The sequence below is a fragment of the Phymastichus coffea genome, unplaced genomic scaffold (genome assembly GCF_024137745.1).
Source record: "Phymastichus coffea isolate CEN01 unplaced genomic scaffold, Cenicafe_Pcof_1.1 PCOF00129, whole genome shotgun sequence".
NCBI classification, from domain to species: domain Eukaryota; kingdom Metazoa; phylum Arthropoda; class Insecta; order Hymenoptera; family Eulophidae; genus Phymastichus; species Phymastichus coffea.
The window spans coordinates 139,119-159,983 of NW_026706940.1; the positions used below are offsets into that span (position 1 = coordinate 139,119).

The 20,865-nt window shown below is 44.8% G+C and overlaps 1 protein-coding gene across 1 annotated transcript in view; it reads right to left on the reverse strand.

Annotated features, from left to right (window-relative positions):
• Window positions 1-20,865, reverse strand: part of LOC131671603 (paired mesoderm homeobox protein 2A-like) — a 25,263-nt gene extending 4,398 nt beyond the window's left edge. Inside the window, exons 1-3 of the mRNA XM_058948150.1 lie at window positions 20,375-20,865; window positions 19,151-19,577; window positions 16,125-16,318 (exon numbers count right to left, since the gene is read on the reverse strand). Coding sequence (XP_058804133.1) covers window positions 16,125-16,318; window positions 19,151-19,523 — 567 coding nt within the window. The 5' untranslated portion in view covers window positions 19,524-19,577; window positions 20,375-20,865. The remainder of the gene's footprint in view (window positions 1-16,124; window positions 16,319-19,150; window positions 19,578-20,374) is intronic.

Sequence of the window (20,865 nt, forward strand, 5' to 3'; positions counted from 1 at the left end):
CGGTGTATAGCTCGTAATCACTGAATAATTTTTATTAGGCTATTGATTTTGCTTTTTTTTGGACAATGACTATGTACAAGCTGGATTCGTTTCGCAAAGTGATAGCAATATAACGCTTCGGTGATATAAGACTTTTTTAATTATTTTAGTATTATATATGAAAAAAAATTGGACTTATGTTCCGTACGGGATATAATTTTAAGGCTATCCTATTGTAACAAGAAAAATTTCCTCGATTTATAAGCGTAGATTAAGTTAACACAACAAGAGCAATCAAAAACAATTGCATTACGTTGTTGCAAATGCATTTGAAAAATAAAATATTAGCATATTTGATAAGCCATTATCAGTGCGTGTTGATACCTCTTCTAGTTATGCTGTGATTATTGCCGTCAAAATTCGAAAATCATTGTTTCTTGAAAACACCAACTATTATGATTATTCCAAAATCATTGTTTGTTGAAAATATAAACTATTATGATTATTAAAATAAAATACTGTAATGAATTTCGTTTAATACCCATTGACCATATATGATATCAAACACGCGTTTGCCAAAAAATTAGTTCTACATCCTTTTTAAGTATTAAAAAAATCGCGTGACATAAAATCATTAAGAAAGAAAACGGGGAGGAATAAAAAAAAAGTAGCGAAGTAAGCCTCGAACAAATCAATCATTCGTGTCACGTGAGTTAACACATGATCACGTCAGTTTGCGCAAGTATTTATGCAACCAGTCGTGTTTCCGATTGAAAACACTCGGCAGGGAAAATCCCGAGTGCAAACACAAACTATGCAGGGAACTACCTACATATAGCGCGAGAGCAACAACTGCTGCAGCAGCTAACCGCAAAAACCTCGGCGCTCGCGCCCCGAATCTCATGCATATGAATGCCAAAGTGCCCAAGCGTTTAGGGCTATTCTGCGGGAGCGAGAGAGATGCGTTTAAGCTAATGCCTCTGGCACCGTACCAATGCCCCCCGCCTTCCACCTTCCCAACATGTCTTTTTCACTTTGGTTGACGAGCTGCTTTCGATAATTTTCTTCTTCGCGTAGATGTTAATTGTTTATTCATTGACAGCTGACTTTGCATTAGGGATCGCTAGAGACAGTTTCTTTGGTCGACTTTTTTTATCTCGACTAATTCAAACAAAATTATACGAAAAACTTTTTTAAGAGCGGGGGGGGAGGCGTGAAAAGTAAGATGTACCAGCCTATTCGATATGCCATAACTTTCAGGAAACTAGGCGGAACGGTCGTAACTTGATTATTGAAAAAGTTGAGAAAGACGAACGACAGCCAGCCACCGGCGTCTTTTTCCATAAACTTGCAGGAAAGAACCCACCCCCGTGTAATTTTGGCAGACGAGGAGTACAGAACGACATGTGTCGAGCAATTCAAGAACGCATAGTGCAACCCAACGTGGTAGTAGGCGTTAATGTTGTACAAATATACTGGCCTGCCTCTCTCTTTCTCTCTCTCTCTCTCTTTCAGGCGTCAAAGTAAGTCTATAATGAAGTCGGCAGATTCCCGACAGATGTCCCCGGCGATGACGGATAAATATTTAATCGCGCTCTGCGTGCTACTGCTGCTGGACTCTCTCTCTCTCTCTCTCTCTCTCTCTCTCTCTCTCTCTCTCTTTCTGCCTGCTCTCCCCAGAAAGTAAACGCCGCCGCAACCATCTGGCGTCGAAAAAGGAAGCTGGGCGGATTATAGAGACTTGTACTACTGCATTGTGCATGTCCATTGTTGTACAAGGAAACAGGTCGGCAAGAGGGAGAGAGAGAGAGAGAAAGAGAGAAGGTGGGTGTAAGGTAACACGCCTCTCTCTTTTGCGACAGGTCTTACGGATGGAAATGAGGTCGTCGAACGAGCGAAAAAGGCATGATGTACTATTCGACAGTTAATGAAACTCTCTTCTTTCCCGGCTGTTCGGCACACCCTCATCTACTCTCACCGCAATTGGATTATCAGTTATTGATTGTTACGCTTCTATGATTGACATGTTCGCTCGTATAGCAGAGTAACAATTATTGCTGAGTGCGATTTTGTTTCTGGAGCGACATTGTCTTAAATACCATCTGTATTCACTAGCAATTAATGAATTGCGACAGTTCGGCGACGACATGACGGATTTACGCATTTCGACAGTTGCGCATTATTCGAATATCAATTCTGTCTTCAATAATTACTTTTTTCTATTTTTTGATTAATGAGAATAAAAACTTTTCGAATTCTTTTTACATCTTATTTGTTATGCATAAAATTGGGCATACGATTCACTTATTGAAAATGAATTTACATTTGCAGTAACTGTGGATTGCATGCAATATTAAAAAACAGAACACGACAGAATGATTGGAACGCATTATTGATCGGCGCCTTGCACATACATTCAAATCTGACGTCACGGCTTGAGCTGTCGACTTCACTAATGCGCACGCGCTAAAACACCAATACTTGTTTTAAGTCAATTATTTATTAACGGGATATAATTGTTAAATTCTGTGGGTGAAATAAATTCAGATAAATTTAGATCGACGAACTGTTTGAGTTATGAGTAACTCCCCTAAGTTAATTAATAAAATCTTTATCATCATTTATTCGTCCGACAAGATTTTGCATTTTAAGGAAAAAAATTCAAGGCAGCAAGTTTTAAGGGTCACGGAGGTCATTCCTCAAATTTCAATTTTTTCACCTTTGTGTAAGATAATTTGTACAATCGATTGCGCGTCTCTCGATTAGCGAACAATTCATAAGCTATGTTTGCGTATCGCCGATTTTTAGAAGAAAAATTCAATCTTGAAAGTGGTTCGATACTCGATCTGATTTAACTGCCGAGTGGATATAATAAGTGAAATCAATTCCACGTTCAATGCGAGATCAGTCCTCATGATAAAATCATACTCAGGATGCAACATTTATTAAATAATTAATAAAAATGTAATACCAGTGATTGCTACTTAGCTATCAAGCATTGTTGCGATTCCAGTCGTTCCCACGGTCGAATCAGTCAATAAATTAGAGCACCGTGAGTACTTAAAATGGGTAGTCGCAACAGGTTTTAAAAACTTAATCCTTTCCCATCTTCCCCGGGGCATTGACAACATCATTGCAGACAGCATTGTGCGTTGTTGACGACTACGCTAAATGGAGAGTGTGCAGCGGATAATACTGTCTGCAACAATGCTGTCAATACCTCGTGGAAGGATTAATTTTTTAAAAGCTGCTGTGACATGGCATTAATAACTCATCTGTATTATTCTAACAGTGCGCCTCATTTTAGAATTTGAAATTATATTTTCCTCCTAAAAATCAGCGAGGAGCAGAAAGCAATATCCTATGAACTCTGTTAATTAACTCTTATAATCTACACAAATGGTCACGTTTGTACAATACACAAATTCAAAACCCTATCAAAGCACTCAATTAGAAAGTCATCAAAGCACCAAATTAGGAAGAGCTGAAGGAGTGAATATGAATAACATAAATATTCTGTAGGAGGCATCCAAGTCATGGCTCAGTACCTCAATAGCGTAAGTGAAACTTGCAATGGAAACCTAACTGTTGAAGACAGTACAGAGCAACTGTTAATTACTTTAAGCATGAGCATCTGAACTATGAAGTCAAATTGGTCAAGAAGGTACAGATAAATATTCATTCACTGTGAAAAAAGAAGACACTTTATTTTATAGATCGACACTAATATTCTGTTTAGTCCAACAGCATATTACCGAAGTCGCGGACAATGTTCATCGGCGCAGCAAGAAATTCGATAGGCTCACGGAAAAATTCACTCTTAGCAATGGCAGGTGCACATATATAAATATATATTCTAGCTTATTACAGCTATAATAATCTAGCTTAACGTTGTTTTCAAACAGAATTTTGATATTTTTTAAAATTATTTGTAAATTAGTCGATATAATTTCATTTTTGATTTGTCTTGGAAGTGATTAAAAAAAAAGGAAATTGACATTCCCCTCAAAACTATCTGACCGTCTGAAATTCCTTTGGGATATCGGAACTTACCCAATTTCGCATATCAGATAACGCCAATGTTGGATTTGGACGTGCCATTGTGTTTTTAAAGATGGAACTAACGGCGTTACGTAATTGCAGCAGCAGGGCCATAAAGCGCGCGCGCCAGCGTGAAGTAAGGCGGAACAATATGAAGGCGGCGAGCGAGCGGAACGAATGCAAGCAAGGCGGAGAAATGCGAAAGGTAATCAAGAGCAAGAGGGGAAAAAAGCCGCCGGGCGATGCGGTGCTTGCACACACGGCAAGGCTTATCGGTATGCCTCGGCCGATTCCACTCATTAGAAATTCCAGGGCGGTCCGGCGATTTTCCTTGCGCTGTTTACTCGACCACGAGCTTTCGGCCGTGATTCGTTGCCTTTTCTCCTCTATCCCGCTTGCGCTGCAGCACACATGTTGTTTGATTTTGCGCGCCCTCCGTAATCTCGTTTCCGTACATATACTACGTCTCCGCGGGAAATCCTCTGTCTCTCGCTTTCGTGCCTGGTCATCAGTGTTGTTACCCGATTCTTCGCCATAACCATCCTGGCGGAGACGATTCGTAGTAATTCGGAGCATTGATTTTCATCGGACGGGCGAAGCAGTCGACGAGGAAAAAAGCCAAAACGACACGTCCAATTTGCGAGGTGCTACGTTCTATCGGTTAAACGTCACCGCGATCCGTCACGCGACAAAACGACAAATCGAAACGGCATCGCGAACCAAGGTGAATCCGAAAGCAAGCGAGACGACGAAGATCGGAAATTCGAGTGGAAAACTCAATGGCAAATTAGCCGCGCAGCAGCGCGACGAACGTCGATCCGAGCCGCTAAACAAGCATACGCGCGGCTTAATATTCAGCGAACTCTCCCGCGTCGGCGTTGGGAGGTGACAAGGGCGTTACTTTGTAATGGAGCTATGCGTAGGAGTAGGAAGGCTACATCTGCTCGCTACATAAGTGTGTAATTCGATTGAGGTGTGCGACGTGCAGTAACGCACGCGTGCACGTACGCCGGGGCCACGGCATTATTCATAAGTGTATACGCGTGCGCCGTGCGCTCGCTGGCAAGTGTGACTTTCGCGCCTCAATGATTAACGAGCCTTAGTTTGCCCAGCAGCGAGCGATCGCTGTGGGAGTTGACGCGGACCTGCCTTGCTCCGGCTTTCTGCGACTGATTGCGAACCGTCGCGCGTGACGTTCCCGGCCACCAATTTTCGATTTGTTTTTCGTCGACCGTTTCGTCGAGCCTCGTCTGCTGCCTGCTACGGTTTCACGATCCGCATCAAGTACCACTCAACGAAGAGATCTTACAGATATTAGAGCGCCTTTCTAAATCAGAACTATTCAACAGCGTCCGTGAAACCGGACAGGTAGCAAACGACCCTCGGGTCAGCCACGTCACGCCGCTCGCTAAGGGACCGTTCACCATCGTCGCTCGTTGCAGCGTGCCCCATTACTGCTCGCTCGCGCTTCTCCAAGATTGGAAGATCGTTTGTTTGCTTACCACTGTGGCAACGTCATGTCACGAATCAGTTAAAAAAAATTTTATTTCGAAAGCCATTAACAATGACATTTCAAAAGCTACACAATGACACGGAGAAGAAGTGGCCTTTGTACCAATCAATCCATCCAATTAGCCTTAAAATCACTTTTGCAAGTTGGCCAAAGTTTTGGCGAAAATTTTGTAAAAACAGACGTTGCAAGCAGACGAAGAGAGAGAGAGAGAGAGAGAGAGAGAGAGAGAGAGCAAGAGAAAAGTGGAAGAGCGTCGGCGGCCCTTGTGACCTAGAACGGCGAGGGCGGTGCAATTAACAAATTGGCTGACTTCAATGGCGAAGCGCGAGCGCGCGACAGCAATCCAATTAAGCGGCGACTTTGGACCAATTGAGACGATTGCAAAGCTCGGACGCGACCGAGCGAGTCTTTTCGTCGGATTAATTGCCCGCTGCTGTTTCCTTTGCGACGACAACCCGTTTTCTCGCTGATTCCAGCTTTCCAGATTGGAAATTCAGCCGTTGTTCACATCGTGCCTTGTTCTTTTTAGCTTGAATTCGAGTATTACAAGAGATTCTGGTCGAGAGAAATCATGTAGTTGTGTCCGCTGCATTATTGTTTTCAGATCAGGTCAACATCAAGTTGATTAAATTTAATTGAACGATCAGATATTACATGTTCATCGAGAGGAATTTTTCTGTCTGAATTCAGCGTGAAATAAAGAAAATGTCATTTCCCGCTAATCTCAGATAATAGTATATCTTTGGAAAAACAAAGAAGTCCGTTTCATTTCAATGATTCTGCAGCCTTAAACGAAGCGAGCCAATAAATTGGCTATCAATGTAATTACACAAAGTGGCCCATTAAAAAATCCAATCCAATTAGCAGGAGAATACATACAGCCAGAAGAAAGAAGAAGAAGAAACTAACTTTGAAAGAATTCGGGAAAGAGCAGCAACGCGCAGAAGTGGCGCAAAGCTGCCTGGGCACCGTCGTCGGCGGTGGCGCAGGCGCGAGTATAATTACAATCTCCTTATCGGCGTACGTCTGCAATCGCGGCCCACTCCCCTGAGCTCGCAAGGCAAAATTGCAACGCGCGAGAATCATCCCCCTAGGTCGCGCTTGCGCCGAGAGAGAGAGAGAGAGAGGAAGAGAGATGATGCTCAGCAGGACAGTTTTTAATCACTGTAAGTGGATCTACATAGAGCGCAATTACGCGCGCAAGCGCAAGAGAGACAAGGACGAAGGGCGGGGAGAGAGAACATGGGCCCCCTGTGTATATACGCTTCCCTTACACTGCCTCTCTGGTCTGCTGCGCGCGAGAGCTTTAATTCTATTTGCACGACTTGACTGCCGCTCTCGCTGTCTGTTTTTCGCGCGATGTTTGCTTTTCCTTGGTCTTCCTTACTCATGCGCTTTTCTTTCATTTTCAACCTGCCTTTTTTTTTGTTTGGATGCTCTTATTCTCACATTGTTTACAGCTCCAACGACCAACTTAACGAAAACGAGTTATTCACATGCTCATTAATTGTAATATGTCAGAATATTCAAAATTACTGTGCAAACTTTGCGCAAGCGTTTCAAAAATTAAGGGCTCTTTGTTCTTTATCCGATCTTTCCGAGGAAAAGAAGTATTGAATTGAATTTAATGTTATTCAACTGGCCTCGACAGTTCGTTATATGATTAACAACTAAAAGTTACTGCACACTTTATGTTACGATTTCGAAAGCATAATTGTAACAACGCGAAAAGCATTAATTTTATGATCGTTAACGTAGCAACAAGCATCCGTGTTATAAAAAAGTTGTCCGCAACAAAGTGGTCTGGCGAAAAAGCAAAGATACAAACGGTCAAAAGCGTATCCATTGCGTGTAAATCGTATGAAGCAGCGCGGTATCAATAGCCGCCGAAACGGCGTTAGTCTGTTGCGCGTTCACACTAACAAATACAATTACGATCGCATTCAAAACTAATTCAACGCGAAAATTCAGTTTTATCCCACTCGACAATTTAGCCATCATCCTCTCGGTGGCGTCCCCTCTCTCGATTGCCGCTGGCGCGGAGAGAGAGATAGAGAGAATGTTTATCCCATTTTCATGGTGGCGGCAGCACCCTTCGCGCGGCACTTGACGTCCCGAGGGGACGACTGAATTTCCGCGGGACGATTAACGCTGTACCTATAGCATCCGCGCGTGCCTATGTATGTGTGGCTGCGCACTTTGCTGCCTGGCATGTCTCTCTCTCTCTCTCTCTCTCTCACTGTGTTCCTTTGAGGGTTCGTGTATACACGGCTTGTTTGTCTCAACGCAGCCGTGTCCAACTCGATTGCCACGACCCAGAGCTTCCTCTTTTCTCTCTCTCTCTCTCTCTCTCTCTCTCTCGCTCCCACGCTAGACTCGATTGCTTTATTGACCGGCTCTATTTGATCACAGCCTACTGTGGCGCCCTGATACCTTTTCTTTTATCTTCCTTGACGACTGTTATGATTCAATAGGCAATTAGATCAATCCGCGATACGCGAATATTAGAGATCGGACAGCCGTAACTTGCTACGTGCGCTTAGACGATTGCACGACATCGAGCATATACAATTAAATAAAAGTGAAGATGACGTGCTCAAATAAAAATGACGAATAAATATTTTTGCATAAACGTCATTCTTCGCTCGTTCTAATGGCGTAGCGTACCCGGTGAAATGATATTTCGCCTGTGTAAAATGCACAGCTGAATCACAGAGAAACAATCCGCGTTGAACCACTTCACCGTAAGAATACAAATAACAGCTCGGAATTGAAAATATTTTTAATCAGCCCTGTCGGAAGGCACGCGCACATTCGTTAAAGGGAAAGCGAAAGAAGAAGAAAAAAAAATAATCCCCGGGCTTCATTATCCCAAACGAAGCCGTGGGTAGCTGCTGCTGCTCGCTCGCTATCGCCTCTGAACATTTCCATAAAATCATACTACCTCTCACCTACGCCCTCCAATTAAAGCTCTCCCGCACACACGCGCGCGCGTTCGCCGGGGAAAATGAAACTCGCGAGCGCGCGAAAATTAACGCTGCCGCGCGGCGGCGCGTTATTAGCGTTATTTTCCAGCAGCTCGGCGCGATATTTTTTCAGCCCTTTCCCTCCCTTGCCTCTCTGTTTTTCCATCTGCGGCTGCCCTCATTTGTCCCGCGGCTGGCGCTGCTGTAGCTTTTAGTCGAGAGAGCCGGAGGATCCCAAGGGGAAAGGGAAATTGTCGCCAGCGCACGCAGCAACTGCCACGGTCGACGCGGCGACCCTCCGAGCGAGCGGCTTTTCCAGTTGCCGCGTAGCAGAGGCAGGAAACTTTCTTTTTCTCTCGCGCGCGCGGGCTTGTCTTTTATGTTTGCTCGAGTGATTATTCCTCGACAGAGGGTACGAATTAATTTTTTTTTCCTTTCCCTCGCGTTCTACGTCGGCTGCGTTCGTGTCCGTTTACACGGGGTTCGCCACGTCGTCGAACGCATACCGACAGTCGCTACACGCGGAGTGCCTTGGATTTTGTCGCGATCGCTCGTCGGCGGGGCCAGGCACGAGCACCGTGAATCATTTGGCGCCTTGATTCCAATCTATCCGTAGCAAGAAGAGGAGGCGAGGCAGGCTCGCAATAAACTTCTCATCCAATCTAATTCACTTAGGAGTAACGGGGTCGGCGCGCCAGCCGCAGTCGTAAAAATCTCGCCACGGCCGTTCGGTACGCGGCAGCCAGTAATTGAACAAGCAGTCGGGATCAAAGAATCGAAAGGCAAGCCAGAGCCGCAGAGACGAAGAAGCACATGGCCCGGGAGTGAATCGAGGAGACACCGCAGCCGGCCTGCCTGCGCCACGTGACCATATCCCATTGACAAGCAAGCAAGCGCTCGGCAGCTCCACCCCTCTATAATGGACGATCGCGCGAATTACAATTCCATTAGCCTGCGCGCTCTCTGCTCCCGGCGGCCGCTCTCTTGCTCCGTGCACGCCTGTTGACACGGCAGCGCGCGACCAAAGTGCGATTGTTTGGGGAATTAGCGGCGTTACTTCGGCTTGTCCTTTGGCTTTTCTTTCTTCGGTTCTTCTCACCTCTCGACGTCTTTCCGCGATTGCTTCACGCGTTGCTTTCGAATATGTTGCTTTCGAAATTGGTTTCAGGTATCGGTTAAACATCGAAATCTTGGTTGGAACTCAATGCGACAATCTACTATGAAATTTACGCTGGTTTGCAGGGAAATTGAAGTTGTACCAAACGAGGCAGCGATTGCTGATTTTCTCGTCTCTGAAGCCAATATGCCGCCCTATAATTGTGCAGCAGTGAAGTACAAAGAGAAAAATGCGGAAATACCCGGTGAAACAGGTCCGACAATAGACTCGACTCGGATACAAATGCAAAACACAAGTGCATTAAATTCACGTGCGTCATATGTCGCGCTCACAAGTGTCGCCCGTGGCATTTGTGTAACAATCGGGTAAGAAGGGAAATCGAACAGAGACGGCAATAAATGCAAAGCGCGGGGCTTTGAGCAGGCCGCGTACACCTACTGCGCCATTCGGATCCCGCTGCGAGAGCGCTCGCGCGCGCAGATTATGCACGAACCAGAAAACAAGGGGCCGCGGAGATACACGAGGGCGGGGGTGCGCGCGCGCGCGAGAGAGAGAGAGAGAGAGAGAGAGAGAGAGAGAGAGAGATCGTTCGTTCGCTTGATTTATGCGCAAGACGCTGATTTATAGTTGCGATGTTGTAACCGGAGGAATCACTCGAGAGAGCGGCTGCTCGCCCGCGAACGCGAAATTAATAATCCGGAGATCGAGCGCCGCGCGAGAGAGAACGCTCTCTATATACGACACCCGCGCGCATAAATTACAGTCGCGGGCGCACGCTTTCGACGACTATCATTGCTAAATTCAATTTGCCAGAGTATGGCGGCTACCTATTTTCCGCTGACGGCCCTCCAAATGAATATATTCTTGATTGGATAGCTGCTGGTTATATACTGCGCGCGCCTTTTGATTAATTCGCACTTGGATGCTGAGTTAATTGGCGATCGTTAATTAAAGATATTCCAGTTTTTAGTCCGGTGAATATCCACCTTTACTTTATTCGCTCTAGCCGCGCGGTGAATGTCAATTCACCGCGCGGCTAGAGCGAATAAAGTATACTGCTCGTGGTAGTGTTTACGGTTGCTCAACTTTCACGACGCCAAACTATTTGCTGACAATGAAAGAAGCAGACAAAATGCGTTGACCCCTTGAAAAGCTTTGAAATTTTTAAACCATAGACCTTTCTGAAAACTCTTTGAAAATCGATGCCGGGGAAAAACAGGCTGAAGTGAAATAGGGCGCTCTTTACTAGCGAGACTCTGCTGCTATTCACTTCACTTCGCCTTGATGCCATCTTTTAGTTACGAAAAATTCGTGAAAGCTTGTGCTTTGCTCACGTTGCGCGAGTTACTTATCGATCAACAGCCGAGGAATTATATCTCAAGAATGTTACTTATCGTTATCAAAGTATGTTAAAGTCACAAAAAATTATATTTACGAGTAATTCTCATACGAATATCCACGAAACGAGTCAATGATGATCAAAAGTGAGAAAATAAACGTTACTTCGAAATACCCACATTGCATGTTTCTGAGCACTGTACAATTACAAGCGTTGCATATATCGTTAGGCTTATGGGGAAGAACAAGTACCCGTCGGTAAAATTTCACTTATATTAGAATAAAATTAGCCAGCGCCTTTATTATTTTACTCTATCTGCCTCTCCAACCTAATAATATAGCCATGTAGCTTTCATAAAACGCATTTATACAGGGAATAAAGCGGCAACATCCTGGCAAAGTGATTATTATTAAAAGTCTAAAGGCTGAAAACTACCCTAGCTACATAAAAGTTGTGAATAAAAAGGCAGAGCGACGCGGGCTAAAATTAAACGCGAGCGTCAAAAATAATAAAAGTTGCTGGCCTGGAGGAGGATTGCGAGGCGCAGCTTCTGGGAGCGAAGGGAGGGAGAAGGAACGAGCCGCAGAGGCGGCGTGCGCGGCCGCGAGCTCGAGAGATAGAGAGCGGCGAAGGGGGAGCTGAGTCTCCGGGAGACTCGAGGCGGCGAATCGCGTGCGAGAGGAGAGGAAGGGAGAAAATGGGCGAAAGCAGCGAAATGGCGGTCGCGAGTACTGACCGCAAGCGCTTGGATAATTAATCGCCCGAGCGACGACTCCCGGAGCCTTTATTATCATGGGGCTTGACGCTCTAACCGACCGCCGGCTCTCCACTTCGTTTTCCAACGCCAACTCCAGCTTCGGCTCTTCCTATCTGCGCGCCGCCTCGCCTTTTCCTCTCCCGCGTCGGTCCAGCGTCTTTCCGACTCTAACCTTGTTGATTGGTCATTGCAAATCAGGGAAATCCCGAAGCCTGCCACCTGCAATTTTATCGCCGAAGCACTTCGCGTTGAGCCGCACCGCGATGCTTTTTCGCGCGCGCACAAATTACGAGGGAGGGTAGCGATCTTTGCCCCGTCATAACGACCAAACATTTGTCAGCCGGCGAAAAATCAAGCGATCGCACGGCCAGGAACATAAAGCAGAGTTGCAACATAATTTGCGTGCCAGCGTTGTAATTGCGCTCGAGCGCGCACGCGCGAGGTCAATAAAAAGCAAGAAAAGGAAAAAAAAAACACAACTACGCGTTGCGCGTATTAACGTCATTACTCGAGCGCTGCTTGAATCATTGAGCGACGGTCTGATGAACGCTTTTTCCGCGTGCGCCGTCACGCGAAAAATTCCCGGCGCGCGCGTATGTGATTTTTTTTCTCTTTTTTTTTTTGGATTGCCTGCAAATGATTTGATATTGCAGCGTCGGGTCTCATGGTCCGTAGTCGCGATGCTTTATATTTCACGCTGGAGCGACCGACGATCCGACGTTTCCGCTTATTCTCGTAAATTTGCGCCGTTGCGACATTTATTCTTTATTTCTGGCAGAGAACGCGTTATTCCGATTTCGACGTTAATATCGCGTTTAACGACGTAAATTCGAAACGTTCGCTCTTATGCCCGTTCGTCAAGCTCGACGGTCCTCGATAGCTTGAAAAGACGAACGATCGGTGTGGCCGAAACGCGAATGCAAAAATTCCGATCCGATCTGTCCGATTCGCGCGTAACTTTTGCTGATATAGTTAATAATGAAGGCCCTCGGCGCGCGGAGAGCGACGCGGTCGTCCTCGCGGGAGAATTCACCTCTGCTCGGCGGCTGATTTCCGCGCTTAAAAACAGAGGAGAAAAATCTGCCGGGGTGCGAGAGCACGTCTTGGCGGGCGGTGCGCGCGAGTCTATTCGTCTTTCTCATGAATGTTTCATGCGCGCTCCGGGATAAAATCGCGCGCGCGTATAACAAGACACGGTAAAAGTGAGAGAAGAGAGGCCAAAAGGCATCGCGCGTCTGCGACTCTGACGGTATTCCGGAAAATTCGTCGTCCTCCGTGGCGCCCCGGCACACAGTGTCATCGTTCAATTATTCATGCGCCTGCGTCAAAAAGAATTCGCGGCGGCAAACATTCGCGTTCCGACAATGCTATTTCTAAAGAGCTGTTTTCTCAGCCTTTATGCATTTTCAAAATCAAGCGTCCGAGGCGACCGCGAATTTGACATTCCGAATATTTTTTCCGCGTTGGGTCGAATGTCAGAATGTGCAAAGAACATCGACTGCTCGTCTCGAAGGAAAATGTTGTTGTACAGATAAAATCGAATCACATCTAAAGCAAATGCCCACATGAGCACAAACACCTTAACGGAATTAATCCATTAGCAGCAAGGAAAGAGGAAAGTAGCTGTTAATCAGCAAATGCGTAAGTAAATCCAGCGTTGTCTCTTCGAAACAAAGTTTGTCGAACAGAGAAAGAAAGAGAGAGAGAGAGAGAGAGAGAGAGAGAGAGAGAGAGAGAGAGAGAGACAGAGACAGAGAAAAACTACAAATCAATGGGCACTAAGTAAAAGTAAGTGTTATTTACTTACTCACTCCCGTCGGAGACAGAGGCGCTACTCGTCCTAACGAGCTCCATTAATATCTCACAAGCCAAAGAGAGAGAGAACGAGAGAGTACAATGAACGTTCTGATAGGAATGAATGGATCGACTCGTGAATTATCAAAGCGCAAAGGCTTACAGCTATCTATATAAACGTGATTAGCCGTCTCGACGGAAGTGTCCTCTCTCTCTCTCTCTCTATTTCTCTCCTGTGTGTATATAGTTAGAGAGCGATTTGCATCATTAACGCATCCTAGGTGTTCCACTACATAGACGTCCGTTTCCATTCAAAACGATAATTTTATTAGCCGCCCCGCTTGTATCTATAAAGCAGTTTTACTCCTGAATATGCCACGAGCCTTCAGATTGCTGCTCTGCTTTTATTTTCTCCCGAGAGTTAGAATTTATTCTGTATTTCTTATAACAGTTTTCCTGAACGAATAGCATACTTCATTACAAAGAGTATATAGCATGTAGTATTCGTAGATGGAAAAAAGTAACATTTGATTTTTTGCTGACTTTAAAAAAAAGGAAGTTCCGTATTTCACCTGAATGTTTTCACGTATATGAGTTCGGACATATCTTGGGAACAGTTCAACTGATTCGAAAGCGCATATTCCTAAAATATTCCTATAAGCTTTAGATAAAAACACTGTCGTTGCAAAATGCCACTGATGTCTCAACAATTTCGAAAGCCAAAGCATACTTCGACATTTTATCCATTACAAGTCCCATTGATGATATAATTGTCAACGAAGAAGTCTAATTAGCCATGAAAATTTATTCTGACAGCAGGCACAATGGTCTTGTAGCAGCTTGGCTGGTTTTAGCATGGCGTTATGTCGTGAGTGCACGACGCGTATTACCAGCAATTAGAGGTGCTTGGAAATTAAAGGAGGCCCCTATTCGAAATTATACCGAAGATGCGAGGTGCAATCATGGCACAATCACCGTCGAACTGCATGATTGTTATTACTTCAAGATTGCCCGAGCAGCTCTGAGCTATGCTTTAGTCCTTGTATTAATGGATTGACCATGAATTTTCCTAATTCTGATAACGAGATTTATTTTTTCGAAAATAATTAATTTTAACATTAAAGTTTGAGAATTATTTTTCTTCGATAATATATATCAGAATTATCACACGATGAGAATCACTTTTACTTCAGACAATGAATACGTCCTATCATATTTTCCTAGAATAATAATCACACGAGTGTGAAATTCTTGATGTTATGAAAGTGAAGGTCGCAATAAATTATTACCGAATATTGGATACTTTGATAGTGCCTCTGATCGACATATAGTGCTGCAATTTGAAACACTGATTGATTGAAAAGCGGCACCTCCAAGACATAAGCCTCTCGAAGCAACGAGCATCGGGAAAAAAATGCTCGCGTCTTTTTTGCGTGCTCTTTCGGTACACACAGGTCTCGATCGAGGCGCGATGATCCGTCAGGAGGCCGAGAGCGTGTAATCCATCAAGCGTCGGACTACGCGTTCTCTCTCTCTCTCTCTCTCCCGCACACAGGTGCAAACTCCGACGTAGCGCGCCTAACTCGATTACCAAAGGCGACTCGCTCGTTCGCTCGCTCTTTCTCCTCAAACGTCTTTCCCGACCATTCTTCATGAACATGTTGTTTTTTTCTACACGGTAGCACTTAGAAACACGCTCGGGCTGTCTGACTCTTTTTTGTCTCGCTGGAGTGCGAGAAAACTTGTTTGATGGGTTTTCTCGAGGCTACGCGCTGTTTCGAAGGTTTTATCTTGTCTAGAGAAGCTTTTAGGGTGAAAAAGCCACTTTTTTTGTTTGAGTTTGTCGTTTATTTTGGTGTTTATTTATTGTTTGATAGAAACGCTTTCCCGTAATTAAAATCATTTTTAAAGTAAGTTAAATGGATATTAAATTACTTTAAATATTATCAAGGCCGATAAAGATCCGATTATTCCTAAAAAGATTAATTTATCGACCAATTTCCGTGAGACAAGTATGTTTCAAATTGATTTACGAAACTTCAAGATACGACTCGAGGATATTGAATGGCAGCTCGCGCTACCATAGTAGAATTTTCGTCATAACTATCATTAGTATCGAATTGAAATATCGAGATAGTTTAGAGTTATAACAAACGATACATTAGACAGTTTTCTAAAATTGTTAATAATATTATTTCTAGCAAATGCAACCTCAAAGTGATAGCTGTTGCTTTGTCATTTCCTGTAAAACATAATTTTCCTTTCGTCGTACAAGAGATCAGTTGATTTTCATTCGACACACATACACACACACACACAAACGTAAACAAAGCAATTCAGTCGAGATTATCTTTCTCAGCGAATCACCCACCAAAACATATGTGTAGTTTTTCTTAACCGCTCGAGATCAAAGAGAAACAAGAAAAAATGGCAGCGAAGTTGCTGGGGTCCCCGCGAGATTTACTTTTGCGATATATATATATAGGCGCTGGAATGGTTGAATATTTGATGGGAGCCATGCGTCGAAGTGAATAATGAAGGAAGCCAAACGATACAGAAGGAACAGAGAAAGAGAGAGAGAGAGAGAGAGAGAGAGAGAGAGAGAGAGAGAGACTCACCTGGACCCTGGCTTCCGTCAGATCAATCTTCATTGCTATCTCCTCCCTTGTGTAGATGTCCGGATAGTGGGTCTCCTGAAAGGCACGCTCGAGCTCCTTCAATTGGGCCGACGTGAAGGTCGTTCGTATCCGACGCTGCTTGCGCTTCTCCGCCAGACCGTCGTGGCAGCCGTATGCTTTGTAACCTAGACCACCTGCAACGTCCAGCACACAACATTGATCTTCTGGCAATTGATAACTCTTGCTCGCGTCGAGCAACGGAATGTTCTTTCGAACAACCTCAGCAGCAAATTATTTTTAAAGTAAAGATAGTGAGAAAAAATGAAAGAGACTGAAATGTACCCGCAGCAATTCTGTCTGGTATGTATTACTAATATTCAAACACACGTCAAGATTTGGAAACTACTGTTTGAAACTATTCATGTCGAAAGCTGATGCACTTGTTATTTGTTCGTGCGAAATACTATACTTATAAATCAAATTACTAACAGCTGCGTGTGCATGATAAATCACCCGACCCACTCATTCCTGTTCTCATAGGCAAGGTGTGTTCGAGACACCAGTAACCGAACATTAGTTTTCGAACTTCTTAAAGTAACACTGTTGAATTTCATTATTACAAACTGAGCCATACAATCGAGTTTTGGTCAATATCTAATTCAATAGAAGTGCAAGTGTCAAGCAGTCAGAACAAACTCAATTTGCATGAAATTGTACTCTTGCTCGCGCGATAAAGTTCCATGGATAATCCGATAAAAAAGATGCAAATAACTAATCGCTTTGCCAGCGCGCTCGACTTGTCGATTCAATCAAGGCATCTTTAATTGCAGTTAGAGCGATAATTGAGCGGCTAATTATAAAATTTTTACGGGAAAAACTCGGTCGTGGAAAACAAAACGTGGAAATTGGACGATCGATTAAGGTCTCTGAGCGAGAGATAAATTAGTCGCTCGCGCGTGTCAAACACATGCACGAGAGAGATTCCGCTACGCGGCGGAAGTGCCTGAATTATTTCAGTCGCACGAAGCGATCGAAACTCGGAAATTCTATGATTAAGTGATCAACCCGGCGATATGCTTTCGGTCCTCTCTCTCTCGCTCTCTGCAGGTGCACGTACGACGAATATTCAATTTTGACAGTTTGGAAATTTATTTTTGGGCTTACAAGCTCGCAAGCAATTGAGGATTTACTATAAATATGATATAATTCAACGTTTCATTGATGGTTTATTATAGATTGGATCGAGTTAATTGCAGGAATCGTTAGCTCCGATTTGGTTGTCAATGGGAAATGAAAGTTTCATGACCAAAACAAACCACCTACCCAATGAAAAGAGTTATTGCTCCATTTATTAGCTTTAAATATCACATTGAACGGGAAGCATTTTATTTCTTAAGAATAAAATCATCGCCGGGAGAGCTGTACAACGCGAAAAAAGGATGCACGTTAAAATAATAAAGCAGCGCATAAAAAGCGCACGATACGATCTCAAACAAAGTCACACTTTTAGATATCCATGCAGAATGCACGGCGTCTAAAAAGAGATACGGCAAAGTTAATAAAACGCTTGAGGGGTTGATTAAAAAAGCAGACGGAGATATACGTATCGATCGTTCGAGTTAAAAAGCTAAATGTTTGACGCTAGTCATTGAGCGTTCGACAACCCCTCGGCGCAGCGCCGCGCCTAAAAAAAGGAATCAGCGTCTCATTATCCGCACCAGGAAATCAATTAAAACGACTGCTCGTGCTGCTATCTCCTCCAGAATAAAACTGCAACGAGGAGAGAGAGGAGTAGTAGCGGGAGGGAGTGGAGGGACGTAACCATAGCAATGACTGAGGCGCGCGCGCGACATACACACAGACTACGTAGCTCGGCCTTGCGCACAGGAACATCCATTGATTTTCAGTGCCATCTTGTCGTACGCCAGCCTGCCTGCCTGCCTCGACTAAAGAGAGAGAGAGAGAGAGAGAGAGAGAGAGAGAGAGAGAGAGTACGAACTGCCTGGGCTTTTTTATGGCGGCTCGTTTCCACGACTAATTTTTCCTTTTTTCCCCTTGTTCTTCTCTTTTTTTTCTGCTTCTTTTTTATTCAAGATTTTGCGACGTTTTCTTTTTCTTTTTTGGTTAAGCTAACGTAGAAAATTAAAGGAAAAACTGGTAAAACGACAGAAAACTTTAATCAACTTGTCAAAAGAGGTAAAGGTAAATTTGATAATTTACGCTATGTTAAATTGATTATTTAAAAAGAACGAACTTTATTGAACGTCACTTTTCAAATAAAACACGGTGGTTCGTTTTATACTAAGAAAAATAAAAAAGTGGAGTTGCACATGTTGTCGTTAATTTACTCTGCAATTATACGTATAAAAAAAATCTCACTGTATCTCCATTTGTTTAACAGCGAAACTTTATTAAAGTTAAAAAAACTACCGAGAGACTATAAATAATACATTAATGATCCCAATATGGAGAAATATTGCTAACTAATTGAACATAAATCATAGCACATCGAACCGGTTACTGTTATAATGATGAAGCTTTTATTCAATATTGTCTGGAAGCACGTGTTGAATCTTAAGTAGAACAAGACGATTGCCGTCGGACGCTCGCGAGCTTTTCCCATCTCCGCGAGTGTAATGTTAATCTTTCTGCCGTGAACGTCTTCCCATTCTCAACTATTATACTGAAACTTGAATGACTTGTAAAATATTCATTAAAGCTCTTAAAAAAAAAAAAAAAAAAAAATAGCTCGGTCGATCGTTTCCAACCGACAGATTAGGGCCGAAATCATCGCGCTTCCTTGAGTCCATCTGCTCGACAACGCAAAAGAACTTCAAAGTGACGGGCCGTCACGCAAAGATGCCTAATTCTCATCCAGCCGAGCGATTGCATCTCGGCCGCGTCGCTTAAAAGCATATACTCGAATATGCGACGGCCTTCTGTCGCTCGAGGGAGGAAGAGCACCAGCGACAACCCCCGCGGACAAGTGCGCGCCCGACAATAGCTCAGCATGCGTGCCGGCGTACCTTGCAGATTGATAGCCGCGGGGAAGATGCTGGCGGCGTGCCTGTGCGCCTGGGCGACGTCCTGTCCGACGCGGGCGGCCATGACGCTGCAGGCGGCGGCGGCGGCCGCGTGGTGCGCGTGCGGATGCCCCGCGGCAGCGTGGTGAGAGCCCAGGCTCGCGCCGCCGTTGGCGTTGCTCGTCGCCACGTTGCCTGGCGCGCCGTAGCGCGCCGCGGTGTAACGGTAGGCCGCCTGGCTCATCTGCGAGCACGAGCTCATGTCCGGGTAACCCGCGCACTGTATCTCGTTGGCTGCCAGCGCGCACGACGAGGCCGACACCTCGAAACCGGCCGCCGCCGCCGCCGCCGCTTGGTTCAGGTATGTGTAGTCCATTGTCGATGCTGATTGAAATTGCACGATGCTGCTGCTTTGTGGCTGCGAGGTGTGCTGGAACAGCCGAAGGAGAGAGTTTTCTGATCAGTGTGGTAGCAGCCTCCTTGGTCAGGCGCTACGCTTTGCTTCTACTGATAACTCCGGAGAATGGCCAAATAACAGTTTGCGCGAGAAAATCAAAGGTTACTTTTGTGTAAGACTACGTTAATCTACGGGAATAGGTACGCTGTTCACATTCAACATTCGCGCAAGAAAAATGAACGTTCGTGTTCTTATGTCTAGTCACCAAGTAAATTTTTAATCATTTCGATAATCTGTTCGTCTTCGTGACAATTTAGAAACCTACTATATAAAATTATTCTTTCATCTTGTCCTTTGAATGACATCAAGAATTGTTACCTTACGGTGGCACCGTTTCGCCATTGAACTGAATCATTTAAGGAAGCATAAACTACTCATCATTCGAGAAGCAATAGCACCGAAGATAAGTTTTTAGAAATGCCAATCGGATTATAATGTCAAAATTGCCATGTCAATCAGATTGCCGGAGTATTCTTAAACAACTCGTCGATTGTCATTATCTAAAGTATCGAACATTGACTTATAAAATTCTCGATTATTATATTAAATTGTCGCGTCTGTTAACCCTCGGAATAAGTTGGATGCTGAGTTTATCTAACGAATTCCTATGGTTTGACGAAAGTCACGATGTTGCTACGTAGTCGTATTGGAAAAACGCCTGCACGAGTAATCGATAAAGCTAATAGAAATAGACATTGTTTTGTTAAGCTCTGCGGTCGGCGAACAGCTTCGCATCTGCCTTGATCACTACGCTACACGGAGCAACTCACCTGATGAATATATGCGCAACGAAAGATAGCGAACTGTCAACACTTCATGTCGTAGCACAACAACAGAAACAGTCACAAATACACCATGGAAGCTTACAGCCAAGCAATTATCACAGAAAGGAGAAGCGCGGTGTCACTCGCGACTGTGCTTGCGCGCGCGCGCGCACGCAAGGTCGAAAACAAGGAGCAGGTGGGCAAGGCGGGCGTCGGCGGGCCGCGCGCTCGTCCGACGACGACGTTGCCCGCGCGGGCGGGCGAGCGGCAGCAGTCTTCGCCGTCGACTCGCGTCCGCGCTGAGGGTCTCTCGCGGCTTTGCGTGCGCTCGCTCCGAAGCCCAGTAATCGGATCAAGCTCTCTCTCTCTCTCTCTCTCTCCGCGTTCCGCGGGGGCTATCAAATTATTGCTCTCCCGCTCGCTCTGTCTCGCTCCCGAGGCGCGTCGTGGCGTCGCAGTGCGCTGAGCGAGCGAGCGAAACACACAGTGAGAGCGAA